Below are 15,394 nucleotides of genomic sequence, written 5' to 3' on the forward strand. Positions count from 1 at the left end.
TCTGTAGACCAGGCTTGCCTCAAACTTAGAAATCTGTCTGCCTTTGCCTCCAGAGTGCTGGGATTAAAGGCGTGAGTCACCATCGCTTGGTTGCTTTTTGAAATTGAAACATCATTTTCACTCTTCTTCTTTTCTCTCCAATCCCTCCCCTGCACCCACCACCACCACCACCACCACCACCACAACCACCACCATCATCATCATCATCATCATTCTCTCTCTCTCTCTCTCTCTCTCTCTCTCTCTCTCTCTCTCTCTCTCAAATTCAAAGCTTTCAGGTCACAAAGCAGGCCCCCAAAGGGCAGTGCTGACAACGTTCTAAGATTAGGGCCCAAGCCCAGCCCAGCCTGGTTCTGACTAGATAAACATAAGAATTCATACCAGGTGTAAGGAAACCTAAACTCAGCATTCCTCAAGAAACTTCACAATTCAGGTTTCTGTTTGTCAAGAAAGCCACTACTTCCCTTCTTTTCCCCTAATGGGCAACTGATGTGCAAAGTGCACCTGGTTCCTGATTAACCAGAACAATCTCCATCAGTTCAAGGGCCGGCAGCCTGCTGACTACCACATAAAGTCCACTTGCTTTCCTGCTGAACTGCTGCTCTCTATGCCTGTGAGATAACCAGGCAGGTCCCTCCACAATAAACTGGTTTCCCCCGCGTGGAGTGGTATAGTTAGGGATTTGTTCCATTCACCATGGAATGGCCCCTCCTACTTTAACAGTTATTACCTTATTGACACAACTACAACAGAAACCAATGGCTTTTATACTTTCAGCCGACACTCCTCTGAAGTTATCAGCCAAGGGCTTTCATCTATTCTGAGCACAAAGAAATGGAGGTTAAATAACAAAATTAACCAAAGCAATATTTTTAAAGGGGGAAAAAAAACCTCATTTTCTTCTTTTTGATAAAATAAAGCAAGAAAGATGCTAAGTAAACATTTCCATGATGGGAATTATAATAATGACAGGAAAATATGACTTAGGAGAATTTGAAAGAAGCAATAATGGATAGACAGACTGAAACAAGAATCTAAGGATCTATAGATGGAGTCCTGGCTTACCAAACACCATGAGGATGAAAGATCCAATCAGCATGATAATGGCCTGGAGGGTATCTGTGTAAATCACGGATGCCAAGCCCCCTGTGGAGATAAAGGGAGGAACCAGCCTTTTATCCACATGCAGTTATGTATTTGCCTTCAGAAATGACTTCTCCTCCACCCCAGATGCATTAAAAAAAAAAAAACAACATTAAAAATGGCAGGAAGAAACATCCAAAGCCCCTGGCTGCCAGGAGTGAGCTTGTTAATACAGCTACCTGGGAGGTTGAGGCCAAAAGAGTGTAAGCCTCAAGGTCCTCGGAGGTCCAGACTCAGTCCAAGGACAGACTGGGTAGATTAGACTTTGAAACCAAAAACCAAAGCAAGAAAATAGAGAAGCTGCAGGCTGAGTCACAAGCTTGATTCTTAGTTCATCTGTATTTGAGATAGAGTCTTGTTCTGTAGCTAAGGCTGGCCTTGAGTCTCTATGTTGGCCAGGCTGGTCTTGAACTCCTGGCAGTCCTTCTGCTTTAGTTTCTAGTTCCTGGGATTATAAGTGTGAGCTGCCATACCTAAATAAGCCTGTTTCCACAGCATTATCTCCCCAGTGTGTCTTTAACTAGTTCTACTCTCTCTCTAGCCTATTCTTTCTTTTGTTTTGTTTCCTCTTCTCTTCTCCCCTCTCCTCCCATCCCCTTTCTTCCCCTCACTTCCCTGGCCCTTCTCCCTCAACTTTGTCTTTTTCCTGACAGGGCCTTGCTCTGTAGCCCAGGTTGGCCTTGACTCTCAGTTCTCCTGTCTCAGCTTCCTTAGCTCTAGAATAATGGGATATGATACCATGAAGAGCCCTTGTCTTGTATCTTGTATCTGCTCAAAGTTTCTCTTACAGTGTAGTTTCACTGTTATGCTTAATTATAAATACAAAGTAGGAGAAAGGGCAGAAGTTTAATATCACTTTGGTTTTCCTATTTGACTGTCCTTGTGCAAAGCCATCCATCAAAACCATGTTTGCTCTAGTGTGGGAATATATCATTGGTTCATAATGATATATTCCCACACTTATTTAATGTCTTATTTAGTGGCTCTGTTTTCTCACTATGATACAGGCACAAACACATGTGCACACACATGGGTGGGATCAGCAGCAGGTGGTACATCTCAACCAAGGACACACAGGACTCACCAGTGATTGTGAAAACAGCAGTGATAGCCAAAAGGATGAAGATCGACAGGTAAAGGTCCAGTCCGAATGCCAGCTTTATGAATATGGCTCCAGAAAATATGTTTGACTAGAAAGGGAACAGCAAAGATAGGGAAAATCATGTACTTCAGGCCTCTGGCTTCTTTTTTCAAGACTCAATGCCCCATTCTTTCCCTGGTGATTTCCTATTCACCCCTGAAGACACTACATACATATTCCTAACAGAAGATGTTCAAACAGCAGTTTCACTCACTACTTAGCTTCTAAGCAATTAGTTCATTGCTCCCTTGAGGCACTTATTTGAGGTGCCATGGCTTGAGAGTTCTCTTTACCATGAGGATTAGGGATGCTCACTAGTTACTGATGGGAATCTCTGACTTCTGATGGACCATAATATATATTCTTTTTTTTAAATGTGTTTTGTGTATGAGTGGTGTGTGCATCTGCATGTGTGTAGAGGGCAGAGGAGATATCAGATATCCTGATCAATCATTCTCCACCTTATTTCCTTGAGACAGGGTCTTTCAGAGAGTTACAGGTAGGTAGGTGGTGCACAAGCCCACTGATTCCTGTTTTCTCCTGCCTTGTCCCTCAGCTCTGGAGTTGTAGGTGAGTACATGTGCTGTGGAACAATCATTTTGTACACCATGAATATTCGTTGCTCTCATTGGTTTAACAAAGGACTAACTGGCCAATGGCTAGACAGGAAGAGGTTAAGTGGCAGAGCCAAACTGAGAGGATGATGGGAAGATGAAGGACACGGTCATGGGAGTTGCAAGGAGATGCAGAGGAAGCAGGAGATGAACTTGCTGTGCTGAAAAAAGCTACCACAACATGGTAGAACGTAGATATTAAATATGGGTCAATTTAAGATGTAAGAGCTAGTTAGTAACAAGTCTAAGTTATTGGCAAAGCATTTATAACTAATAATCAGTCTCTGTGTGGTTAGCTGGCAGGACAGAACCGACTGGTGGAACAGAGAATGTCTGCTTACAATTCTTGCCTGGCATCCAGTACCTGCATCCACATAGGACCTGAGAAAGCTTAAGAAAATGTTCCAAACACACAAAAACAGAGCCAAACATGGCTTCCTAGTCTCACAATCTCATGCCAGTCTTAATAAAGAGACACATCTCCCAGCAGCTGCCTGCAGGATGGAGCAGGCCACCAGCCTGCGTTTGCTAGCACCATGCATAAGCTGAACAGCACAGGTGATGGATGTAGCAGTTTAAGAAAAGTCTCATGCAATCAAAGAACACTACAGATGCTCAATAAAGACAGATACAGATGAAAGAAACCCCTAAATAGGTAGCAGTGGGTTTAAAAATATACATGGGCTTGAGAAGGAAAGGAGAAAGGATATATACAGTCATGGAATAAAAAATAATTTAAAAATAATTAAGCAGGGCTGCAGAGATGGCTCAGAGGTTAAGAGCACTGGCTGTTCTTCCAGAGGTCCTGAGTTCAATTCCCAGCAACCATATGGTGGCTCACAACAATCTATAATGAAACCTGTTGCCCTCTTATGACATTCAGGCAGAACATTGTATACATAATAAATAAATCTTAAAAAATAATTATAAAGTAAAGTTCTTAAAAAAGTAGTAAAGTAATATAAAAGAAAAAATCCATGTAAAGATGGAAAATACACAGGGACTCAATCCTGTATGTTATTGTGTTGTCTCTAATTTTTTTGATTAGATGCATAAGACACATTGGATTATGAAAGCTGTTGGATTAAGCCAACCTATATATTTTGAAAATGTCTTGACTTCAAAATGGAAGTAAAAAATGCTTTGGAGAAAAGGTTATATTTTTATTTCCATAGAAAATGAAAGGCTGTGGATTCCTCCCAATTTAATAGTGATCAGATTTGACTGGAGAAGACTCTCTGAAAATCCTGGCTACAAACATAAAGAAATAAACCTAGAAAAACTACAAAACACATAAGGTACATTTTACTGGCTCAAACAAAACAAAAAACATCATCTTTGACCAACTTGTGTACAATGTACAGTCTATACTTGTATTAATACAGATATACATGTTACATTTAAAAGTTTATGTATTTTCAGAACAAGGGAACCAGACACCAATGAAAATGGATGAGCCAGGTGATCCAACATCTCAGAGCACCTCTGTTGCAGTTTTCTCAGAGTTCTACACCCAGAACAGCTTCAAGGCTACTGGCTGAAATGATCCAGTTTCATATACTATTCCAATCAAGACTTAACAATTATCCCAAATTTTCTGAGGGTCCCCAAAAGGTACCAGTGACCCCAGACAACAAGGAGTAGTCTAAAGAACAATGCCCATATTCCCAAAAGATGGGGAGTGGGTGAGTTTTGGTTATAAAATGGATTATGGATATTTGTCATTTTTTAGGGTGGTTGCTTCCAAGCTGTTATTGGTCATAATCAGAAAAGAGCTAAACAAAGGAGTTAAATTCAAAGATTTCTTTCTAAAGGAAAAAAGGGGGATATGATATAGAAATGATGAGATAAATGCAGAGGTTATTGAATCTACCTTAATCCAAAAAGCAACTATTAATCTCAAAATATTTTACATTGGTATGGTTTTTGGTTTATTGATATACATTTAAAGTTATTTGTGTTATACTGTATGTATGTCTCTACTTTTGTTTGGAGTATTATACTTAAGTAGCTCATTTAAAAATATAATATATAATATAAAAATACAGGCTAGCCGTTAGTCATCTATAATAATCAAACTTATAGTCATATTAGGTATATTTTCAAGTTTAAACAGATATATTTAGATAGATAGGTAATCTTCAAACACTTCAAAGACCTACGGAATATGGCATTTTAAATGTTTTAATAACATAAAGCTTTTCATAACAGTGAGACACGTTTGTTCCTGGTAGCACCAATTTACTTCAGAGAGGATGATGGGCATCACAGAAACTCTGTATGGAGTTTGCCATCTTTATAGCAAAAGTTAGCCATTTGGGCAAAATACTACTCTTGTCTCAATTGCAGACAGTATATTATCCAAAATGGACCAGCAGGACACCCACAAAAAGAGACTGCCAAATTTTGCCAAGACAAGATAGGACAGTCCTTTAAAAATCCCCTGCTTCTCATAAATGTCTGTCAAATGTACTAGGCCTATAGGCCAAAGATGGATACCCCAGTGTTACAAAAGAACTTTGGGTGACCGTCCAGGCAGCCAGATGTCCCTGTTATTAGGTAAGATTACATGCTTCTGGGATCTTTGATGGAGTTACGGACTAAATAATTAGATAAAGTTTTTCTTACTTAAAAGGTAAATTAGGTATAAAAGTTTATACTCACAAAGATAAGGTAGATAATAGAGTATTTTCTCTAAATTGGCCAAATACAAATGGACTGAATATTATATCTTTAATTCTTACTTGATAACTGTTTTGTTATATATAATTTCACTGTTAAAGTAAAACCTTCATTTTTAATTAAACAAAAAGGGGGAAATGCTGTAAATAATATTTTTGTACACTGTGAATATTTGTTGTTCTCATTGGTTTAGTAAAGGGCTAACTGGTCAATAGATATGCAGAAAGAGGTTAAGTGGGAGAGCCAAACTGAGAGGACAATGGGAAGAAGAAGGGCAGGGCCACAGGAATTGTGAGGAGACACAGAGAAAGCAGGGGATGAATTTACCATGCTGACAAAAGGTACTGCCACATGATAGATTATAGATATTAAGTATCGGTCAATTAAAGATGTAAGAGGTAGTTACAAATAAGCCTACGCTGTTGGCCAAGCATTTATAACTAATTGTAAGTCTCTGCGTGGTTATTTGGGAGTGGGCTGGCAGAACAGAACTGACTGGAGAGACAGAGAAAGTCCACCTACACACAGTCAGACTGTGAGATAATTTGACAACCAATAGCCTGACTTAATCCTCCCTCACTAACTCCTTACCTCACTCTGGGACCTGGCCACCACAGGGGGTGCCCCCCAGCAGTTGTGTGAGTAACCAACCACTGTCTGATTGTTCTGTAAGATAGAACCCATACCTGATACTGCTCGGTTGGTCAAGAACCTGAGACTACATATTTCTATGTCATAGAGGAAAACCAAATACTAAATTCTCCAAATGAAACATACCAATAAAATGACTCCTAACAACATTATGCTATATTCATAGATCAGTGCTCTGCTCAGGCATCATCAGAGAAACTTTCTCCTGTAGTAGATGGGAATAATACAGAGACCCAAAACTGAACTTGAAAAGAAAAAAGAGAACTGGAGACTTTGGAACACTCCATCCTAAATGGGAGTTGTCCATCAAATTCTTCCCCTCAGGCCTCAGAGAACTCTGAAGAAGAGGAGAAGGAAAGATTGTAAGAGTCAGAGGGGATGGAGGACACTGAGGAAACAGGTCTTCTAGACACAGCAGGACTGACACATATATGAACTCACAGAGACAGAGGCTGCATGCACAGGACCTACACAGGCCTTGACCAGAGAGGGTGCCAGTGCTGATGGGGGAACTGGACACGCGACCCCACCCCTAACCCATAAACCACCTCCAATTGGTAACCACTAATGAAGGAAAATTAATCTTCACCAATGGAGTCTCACTGGGTATACAAACCACACTTAAGGGCAGGTCCCATGCCCAGTGGTAGATGGCCGAAAGAATACAAACTCAATGGTATTGTTGGAGGGCTATTTTCTTTTTTCTGTTTTGTCTTACAATGCTTTATCAGAGCATTATTTATTTCCTTTTTCCCTTACAGATCTTTTCTTTATATATTATGATTCCCAATTTTGTTTTTGTATTTTTTTCCTTTTTTTTTTTTTAATGTATTTATTTATGTCTACAGCATGTATGACTGCAGGCCAGAAGAGGGCACCAGATCTCATTACAGATGGTTGTGAGCCACCATGTGGTTGCTGGGAATCGAACTCAGGACCTCTGGAAGAGCAGTCTGTGCTCTTAACTTCTGAGCCATCTCTCCAGCCCCCAATTTTGTTTTAATGGGTGTTCTGTGTGTGCAAATGTGTGTGCGTTAGCATCTGTATGTGTTTCTTGTGTAGTTTCTTTTCTTTATTTTCTGTTTTGTCCTATTCTGATTTGTTTGTTTTTATATTATTTTTTCTTATTTTTCTTCTTCTTCCTATTATTATTATTTTAGATGCCTGTTTTATTCCAATGAGAGAGAAAATAAAAGGTGTGGGTGGGAAAGTAGGAGCATTGTGGAAGAGCTGGGGGAGTAGAAACCATAAGAATATAATGTGTGTAAAAAATCTATTTTCATTAAAAATAATACATTTATGAGTGGAAAAATTATCTAACTAGTTAAAAAAGTCATGAAAAGTCTTGAGAGAAAGAGGAAACAATGAAAAAGAAACATTTCTAATAAGAAGGAATTATAATGACATGGGATTTTCTTTTGCTAAAAGAGACTGTTTTGGAACAATTGCTAATAACTCAGTAAATTAGTAGTTTGTAGCTGTGTTCATTTCCCAGTGTTACTGTTTTCCAGAAGAGCAGCAGTACTTCTTAGAAGTATGAACTGAAATACTTGGAAATTTGGGACATCATGGCCACTAATGAACCTCAATGTCTATGTTCCTAGAGGTTGAAACCTGGGATGGATCTTTTCTCAATCCTGGCAGGGGAGATTCTGAAAACTCTTCTATCTTGAGGTCTGGTAATGATTAGTTTAATATGTAGCCAGGATAGAATTGGCTATCATTGCATATGTGTATATAAGCAAACATGTCTAAGGTTAATTATTATCATTAATATTATTCAAGACATAACCTTGTAGGCACAAAAGGACTGCTGGGGCACCATTAGCTGATTACAGACACATGTGGAAAACACTCACGTGCACATGAATTTCTTGCACCCCACCCAGCTTACCTATATTCCATTCCTTATTTACCACCCAAACCCATGTACTCCAAAAGGCCACATCTCTTAAGGGTTCCTTTAACTGATGCCCTTCAGTTTCAGCACACACTCATGATCTTTGGAACCATAAAGCTGTAGATGTCTGAGAGGACCTCAAAGATTAGCAAGTCCTACCCACTTTTAGAACACGTGAATACAAAGTCTCTGGCACCAAAGAGGTCTTCTGTTTCTTCTAACCTTCCCACCTCAAGGACTGTTTAATCAAAACGCCATTTCCAACTCCCACTGGCAGGAACTTACACATTTCCTGATTGTGCAGGGCATACCTTTTGCTCATATATTCATAAGTAGCCAAGTATTAATATGTAAGTCCTCATCACCTGTTACTTGGGAATCTTTGCTAACATTAAGCACAGCTCAATACAAGGTAAAAATGCTCACATGGCTTTAGGACAGCCCATAGCATCTGGGGCCAGCAGCTGGTTTACTTGTAACAGTAACTCAGCCCAACAGAAGAGCAACAGCAAAGGTAACTTTTCTGTCCTAACCACTGATACACATGCCCTGGCTATGAACTCAGATGTCTTATTAGGCATTGATACACATGGATAAATAAGCTATTCTTTCTGTCTTCACGTGCTGCTCAAAGTTCAAAAGCCTGTTATCTTTCATCAGAGATAATTTCCAAGGAATAAATTATTTTAGCCACTCATTTGTGATACAGGTTTTACAAGGGCAGTCTTCGATAAGGCAAAGTTAAGTAGGCTTAATGATACAAAGTACTTTCCTTTTTATTTGATCATTAAACTGAAAAGAAAAATGTAAGTCAGCTGGTTCAGAGAAAGTTACTGTTCAGCAGGCAAGGCAGAAGCCAAGAGGCACCTGTAGGAAGCAGTCAATATTCCTTGAGTGACTCACATTTGCTCTGGCCACATCTGTTTTTTAACACATGGAATGCTTTCAGAGAGTCGATCTATAGTCTTGTGGTTCTCATGATCTGAAAGTCTGCTGCTCTAGGCATGTGCATATCCTAAGCATTTTCCCACCCAGGAAGACATAAGAGAGAAATCCCAGGAAGTTTGAGGCATCTCCTTTTGACCCTGTGAGTGCTATTCACAGTCTATTCACACCAGTGTCTGATTTTAGCAGCTGGCCCCAACAGGCCAACTATGAAATCTCCAATGCCAGGAGGCAGGAAACTCACTGAGATCGTCAAAGCCACGCAGATGAAGAGGGAGAGGACTGATAGGTAGATCTGAAGCCTCTTCCCACCAAACCGCTTCCTGAGGTATTCTGGCATGGTCATCACCTGCAAAGACAGACATCAACAGGAATTCACCTCCAGCCTAGTGCATTCAGATGATTTTACATTTGCTCAATGACTACAGGTAGCTAAGCATTATGCAAGACATCTTGGGAATACAGAGGCAAGAAAGACACAATTCCTCAGTAGAGTGATGATAATGGAATAAACTCAAGCACCAGAGGCAGAATAACAATCTCTTCCTGGCTCTCATGTTTATTACATATTATGACACTTTTGGCAAATGACATTTTCTGAATTTCCCTTCCTTAAAGTAGGGGGTTAGTGCAAAGTGTAAATAAAGTACCCGGATGACACTCAACTAATATTTTTGTGATTTTTACTAGTAATGCCACAGTACAGCAAAATAATATTTGTAAATAATAAATTGTAATATAGTCATATAACAAATTGATTATTGAGTATATTGTAAGAATATATTAGATCATGTATTTATATGAATCCCTTTACTGAAAATAAGATTTACAAGTATGAACTTAGAAAAAAAACTTAACTTTTATTTCTGAAGTAAGAGATTGCTCTTTGGACATCTAGAATAGGTAATGTAGTTTTCTGTTTTTCAGAGTGATTGAGCTCATTATTTAATCTCTTCTGACATAAAATATTTTAATGAACACACACACATACAAACACACATACACACATACATCCTTTTTGTCAAAAATCAAGAAGAAAGGTTCCTAACAGACCACCAATGGAGAGCAGCCGTGGAGAAATGGCCAGCTACAGACATGCATCTTCTGGGGCATGTGTCTACTGGGGCATGTGTCTACTGGGGCATGCGCTCTAGAACCAAGGATAGCATCTTTCAACAGGAAAATCAGGAATGAATAACTTTGCACCTTCTGCAGGAGTGCAAAGGAGGAGCTCCTCATCCAGGGTAGGTTTTCAGACAATCGTCCTGAAGAAAGGCCATTTGAAGACCTGGTGTTTGCTCACGGAGGCATCCTCAAAGCTATACGAGGGTCTGAAGTAATGTTTCCAAAGAACAGGATGCCCATATTGGTTCCCACACAACTCTCCCTCCGCGCGCGCGCGTGCGTGCACACACACACACACACACACACACACACACACACACACACACAGCGTTACTCTGTTAATTCATTACTGTCCTATTCTCCATCTCTGCCTGCCCCCTGTAGTTCTTGCTCCATTTATGGAGGACTCATGGATCCTGATCCCCAGAACTTCAAGCTCCAAATTACTCATATCTGCCTTTACCCCAAATCTGCTAACAAACGTGTCATAATTAACCAAGAATTGGCTTCCCTTCCTCTCTGTTTCCCTTCCTTGAGCCTCACTTTGAATTGTATGAACTTTTACTATTTTTGAGAGACAGTCTCAGGTAGCCCAGGCTAGCCTCAAATTTATTATATTGCCAAACATGATGTTGAACTCCTAATCTTTTTGTTCTTGCCTCCTAAATTCTGGTATTACAAGCACATTCTATACTTCATAGCCAAGATTTCATGAACATTTGTGTCTGTATGTATGCATGTGGAGGCCAGAGAACACCCATGGGTGTTGTCCCTAAGTCCACCTTGTCTTTTTGAGACAGGTGGAATTTGGTGATTGGGCTAGACTGCCTGTCTAGGAAGCCCTAGGGACCTGCCCATCTCTGCTTCCTCAGTGCTGGATTACAAGCACCTGCTGTCATGCCCAGCATTTTTACAGAGGTGCTGTGGGTCAAACTCATGACCTCATGTTTGCAGGGCAAGCACTTCACTGGCTGAGCTATTGTCCCAGCCCCAGATCACATGAACTTTTGTTCAAGTCCCTTGTCCACTCAGACGCCCAAGTGAAACGTCATAAAATGGAAATCTACTCATGACCCTTGAATCCTTGAAAACCCTGCACCTCCCACTTCCAAGAGGATATAGAACACTTCAAGGTTTTATTTGTTTATTTTGTGTATACATATATACACACAAATACACACACACACACACACACACACACACACACACACACCCCAAGGTTTGTAAGGGGAGTTCAGAGGAACACTTGCAGGAACTGATTTTCTCTTTTTGACACATGAATCCTTGGGACTGAACTCAGGTAATCACACATGGCAGCAAGTGTCTTTACCTACTGAGACAACTGCCTTATCCTAGAACACTTTTTTTAAAATGGTATCATAGTTTAAAAATTTTTACCATTATACTAAGTATATAATAGCTTTATATTATTGTAATTTTTATTTTATGGGTATGAGTGCTTGCCTACATACATGTCTGTGTACTATATGTGTGCAGTTCCTGAGGAGGTCAGAAAACAATGTTGGAGTCACTAGGATTGGAGTTACAGACAGATGTTACAGCGTTACAGATGGATGCTGGGAATTGAATCTGGAGCCTCTGCCAGAGCAGCCAATGCTCTTAACCATTGAGCCATCTCTCCAGCTCCTATGTCATTATATTTTTAGCACACTTTAATTATATAAAACAATGGGCTTCACTGTGATATTTTCACACGTGTGCAAGCAGACTTTGACTGTCTCCCCTCTATTACTTCCTCCTGCACAATCCCCTCTTCCACTGCTCCCATCCCTCCCCCCAGGTAGGGAAACACATGGAACTTTCACAACTGAACCCCACCCCCACGGTGCCTACTGCCTTCTCTACCTCTCATCACTCTTCTCCCACACAACTCTCTAATTAGCCTTAATTTTAACTGAGCTCCAAATACTCCAGGAAAGAAAGATTTTCAGCTTCCATATAGTGATTCCATCATCCAATTTTTCCACCTGAAGAATTCAGCTTTATCCCCCAAGACCGGATCACCACTGAAGCACTTCTCACAAGACATGCCTGTGACTCCAGCTTTGTTCCCAATTCAGTGATAGACTCTGCTTACATCTACCATGCTGACCATTAGACAGGACCACCATTAACCTGGCAGCAGACACATTCTCTACCGGGAGAAACTATGGCCAAACAGTTTGATTTTTTTTTCTGTATATTATTTTGGCCAAGTACCCAGGTTTCATGATTTAACATAAAGAACAAATGGGTAAATAAATAAATACATTAGATACTTACCCCTGCCTTGATGTAGATGGGGACAAAAAACCACCCCAGAACCAGCAACAAGAGAAACGACTGTAACAAACCAAGAGCAGCATGAAGTTAAAGGAGTTTGGCTTGTGACTTTGTAATGTCATGACCGCTGAAGCTTGAGACAAACCAACCCCATCACTTTCCTCCTGTTTAATATAGTTTATATAATATAATACCTACTATGTGGCAAAACAAACAAAAGATAGATTATTATTTAATTCACCCGACTAAGATAAGATTATACAACCTTTGTCAGAATAATGGTTTTAGATGGGAGAATTATACATGAGATGGGAGAATTATACATGAGTGTCAAAGCATTGAGAAAAAAATTTAGGAAAGAAAAAAAATATCCTCAGGCCCCTTTAAGTCTTTCCCAATACAGATATCAATATAATTTGGTATTAAAATGCAGATTTTTATGACATCTCCATACATAATACCGCTGTTCTTGCCACAACTAGTGAAACGTCTAAAGAACAGCGTTATCAGGGTCATATATAGGAAGGATGTGAGCTTCATCAAGAGTAAAGAAATTCAAGGTTAAAAGCTACAAAAATATAGATGTCTGCAACATGATAGTGATACACATTGGTTTATAGGTCTTTTCTTCATGCCTATGGAGGCAGCTTCATTGTACAGTTCATGGCACTATCAGATTAAATCCCAAGACACAAGCTTATCAGGCTAAAGCCTGGGTATGAGCCTGGTATTTCTGAAGTAAAAAATAGACAAAAACAAGTCAAACTTCAGTATTGGAAAGGCAGAGCCGTTTGTGAGGGACCCCAGGGTCACTTCCTGAGTCCATCTAGGACAGTTTGTTTAAAATTGCACTGGAGTCCAACTTTGTCTATTCTACCAATATGAACATATACAAGAACATTGGAAAGGGTAAGATGGGGGCCTGTGGGATGCTTAGTTGGACAAAGTACCAGCTGATCAAGCCTCACAACCAGAGTTTAATCTCCAGAGCCCATGTTGGGGGAAAAAGAACAGACTCCTGAAATGTGTGCTCTGACGTGTGCTGTGGAGAACAGAGAAAACACAGGCTCCTCATGAGCTGTGTGTGATGCTCTCACCACCTGCCCGGTTGTGTGATAGAGTGATGTGGGTGGAGGAAAGCCATGTTCTCTGTTCTGAAGAACTTAGGCTCTAGTTAAGGGATGCAGCGTCTGTAGAATGGTAATAGGTCGGTCACGAAGTCATCTTGGTATGTCATCTTTCAAAACATTCATTCCTTACTATAGTGCCAATGTCCCCTCAGGCCTAACTTGGGTTTCTACTCATCCTTCTGGCACAAGCATCCATAAACCCTCATGGTATGTGCCAACAACCCTTATTGTCTACGATGGATATACTTCCTGTGTGATATCTATTTTAAAATGATTTTTGAGAATTGTTTATGTATACTGTAGCAAGTCAATTCCTCTTCCCTCTCCATCTTTTCCTGTGCTCCTCACTCCCTCTCATGACCTATTTTCTTTAATTATTGGTGTGTGTGTGTGTGTGTGTGTGTGTGTGAGAGAGAGAGAGAGAGAGAGAGAGAGAGAGAGAGAGAGAGAGAGAGATCTGCTCAGTCCATGTGTCTAATGCTGACCACTTTGGACTGTTCAACCTACCAGGAAAAAAGGCACAGGGAAACATTTACATGGTGTGACCTCTCAATGTGGCAAATGCTTCTGTCTCTGTGCTTTCCACACTGTAGTTGGAGCACACTTGTCTGCTCTACTTGATGACAAGCTGTGTCAAGAAGGGGGCATTGATCTGCCTGTTATTTACCTGTTTACTTATTTTGAGACAGGGTCTCATTATATAGCCTGGCTGGCCTGGAACTCACTAGGTACACCAGATTGGTCTCCAACTCACAGAAATCTGCCTTATTTTGCCCTGCCCCTGCCCCTACCCCTGCCATCCAGTGCTGGGATTACAGCCCAAATGCCTGAGCTACTTATTAACCTTTCAGTGTGTCTATGGTGCACACATAGGTGCAGAGGCCCAAGACTGACGTTGGGAATCCTCTTCAACTGCTCCTACACCTTGTTCTTTGAGGCAGAGGCTCTTAATCAAACCAAAAGCTCCAGATACAGCTCTTCCCGCTACCCAAATTGTCAAATTCCTTGTCTCCACCACTGAGGCTGGAAATGCAGGTGGGCTGCCGTGTCTCCTCAGTGTCCTAGTGGGTTCTAGGGATCTGACGTTCAGTCCCCTTGCTTGTGTGGCAAGTGTATTCACCCTGGAGCCTCTCCCCAACATGTTTTCTTTGACTTAATCTTCACTTCTGCTTCAGGAATGAACATAGAGTGTGGCATCAGCAAAGAGATGTAAGAGCTCTAATAGTCACAGGGACCAAGGGAAAGTGTGACTGAACTGAACAGAAATGAAATCCTTGTAGGAATAACTACTTAGTAAAAGATTGAAGTTACAGAAGAGTTCAAGGACAAAGAGTGGACTAGCTGAAATAAAAAACAGAAGAAAAAGAGTACAATCTGATACAAACTTCCAGGAAAACTGGGGATGAAAATATCCAGACATGGATTTGACTTAAAAGAAAAAAATGTATTTGCTATCACTTACATGTGATTCAAATGCAGTAACAGCAATTCCTGAAGCTGCACCTGTCCCAGCCAGACCCACAAAGTGGCCACTGCCAATGTTGCTTGCAAACAGAGAGGCACCCATCTGCAAGGCAAGCAATTAGACTAAGGTTAGAGTCAAAGGATTAAATTCTTTCCCTTGGAAACAGGTGGGTGTTGAGATGGGTCAGCACTATTTCTTGGAGCAAATGCAGCAAACGATTGTGCATGGACAAAAACTTGTCTGTTACCAGTTATTCTGTGACCTATGAGCCAAGAACACCTTTCACACTGTGAATAGTTTAAAATGGTTTTTAAA

At 40.5% G+C, this 15,394-nt stretch overlaps 1 protein-coding gene across 1 annotated transcript in view; it reads right to left on the reverse strand.

The window, feature by feature from the left end:
• LOC114696456 (solute carrier family 5 member 4A) overlaps window positions 1–15,394 on the reverse strand; it is a 48,473-nt gene that overhangs the window by 30,730 nt on the left and 2,349 nt on the right. The window contains exons 3-7 of the mRNA XM_028874155.2: window positions 15,077–15,181; window positions 12,485–12,544; window positions 9,321–9,425; window positions 2,228–2,333; window positions 1,066–1,146 (exon numbers count right to left, since the gene is read on the reverse strand). Coding sequence (XP_028729988.1) covers window positions 1,066–1,146; window positions 2,228–2,333; window positions 9,321–9,425; window positions 12,485–12,544; window positions 15,077–15,181 — 457 coding nt within the window. The remainder of the gene's footprint in view (window positions 1–1,065; window positions 1,147–2,227; window positions 2,334–9,320; window positions 9,426–12,484; window positions 12,545–15,076; window positions 15,182–15,394) is intronic.

Source organism: Peromyscus leucopus, chromosome 16_21, assembly GCF_004664715.2.
Source record: "Peromyscus leucopus breed LL Stock chromosome 16_21, UCI_PerLeu_2.1, whole genome shotgun sequence".
Classification (NCBI taxonomy): Eukaryota; Metazoa; Chordata; class Mammalia; order Rodentia; family Cricetidae; genus Peromyscus; species Peromyscus leucopus.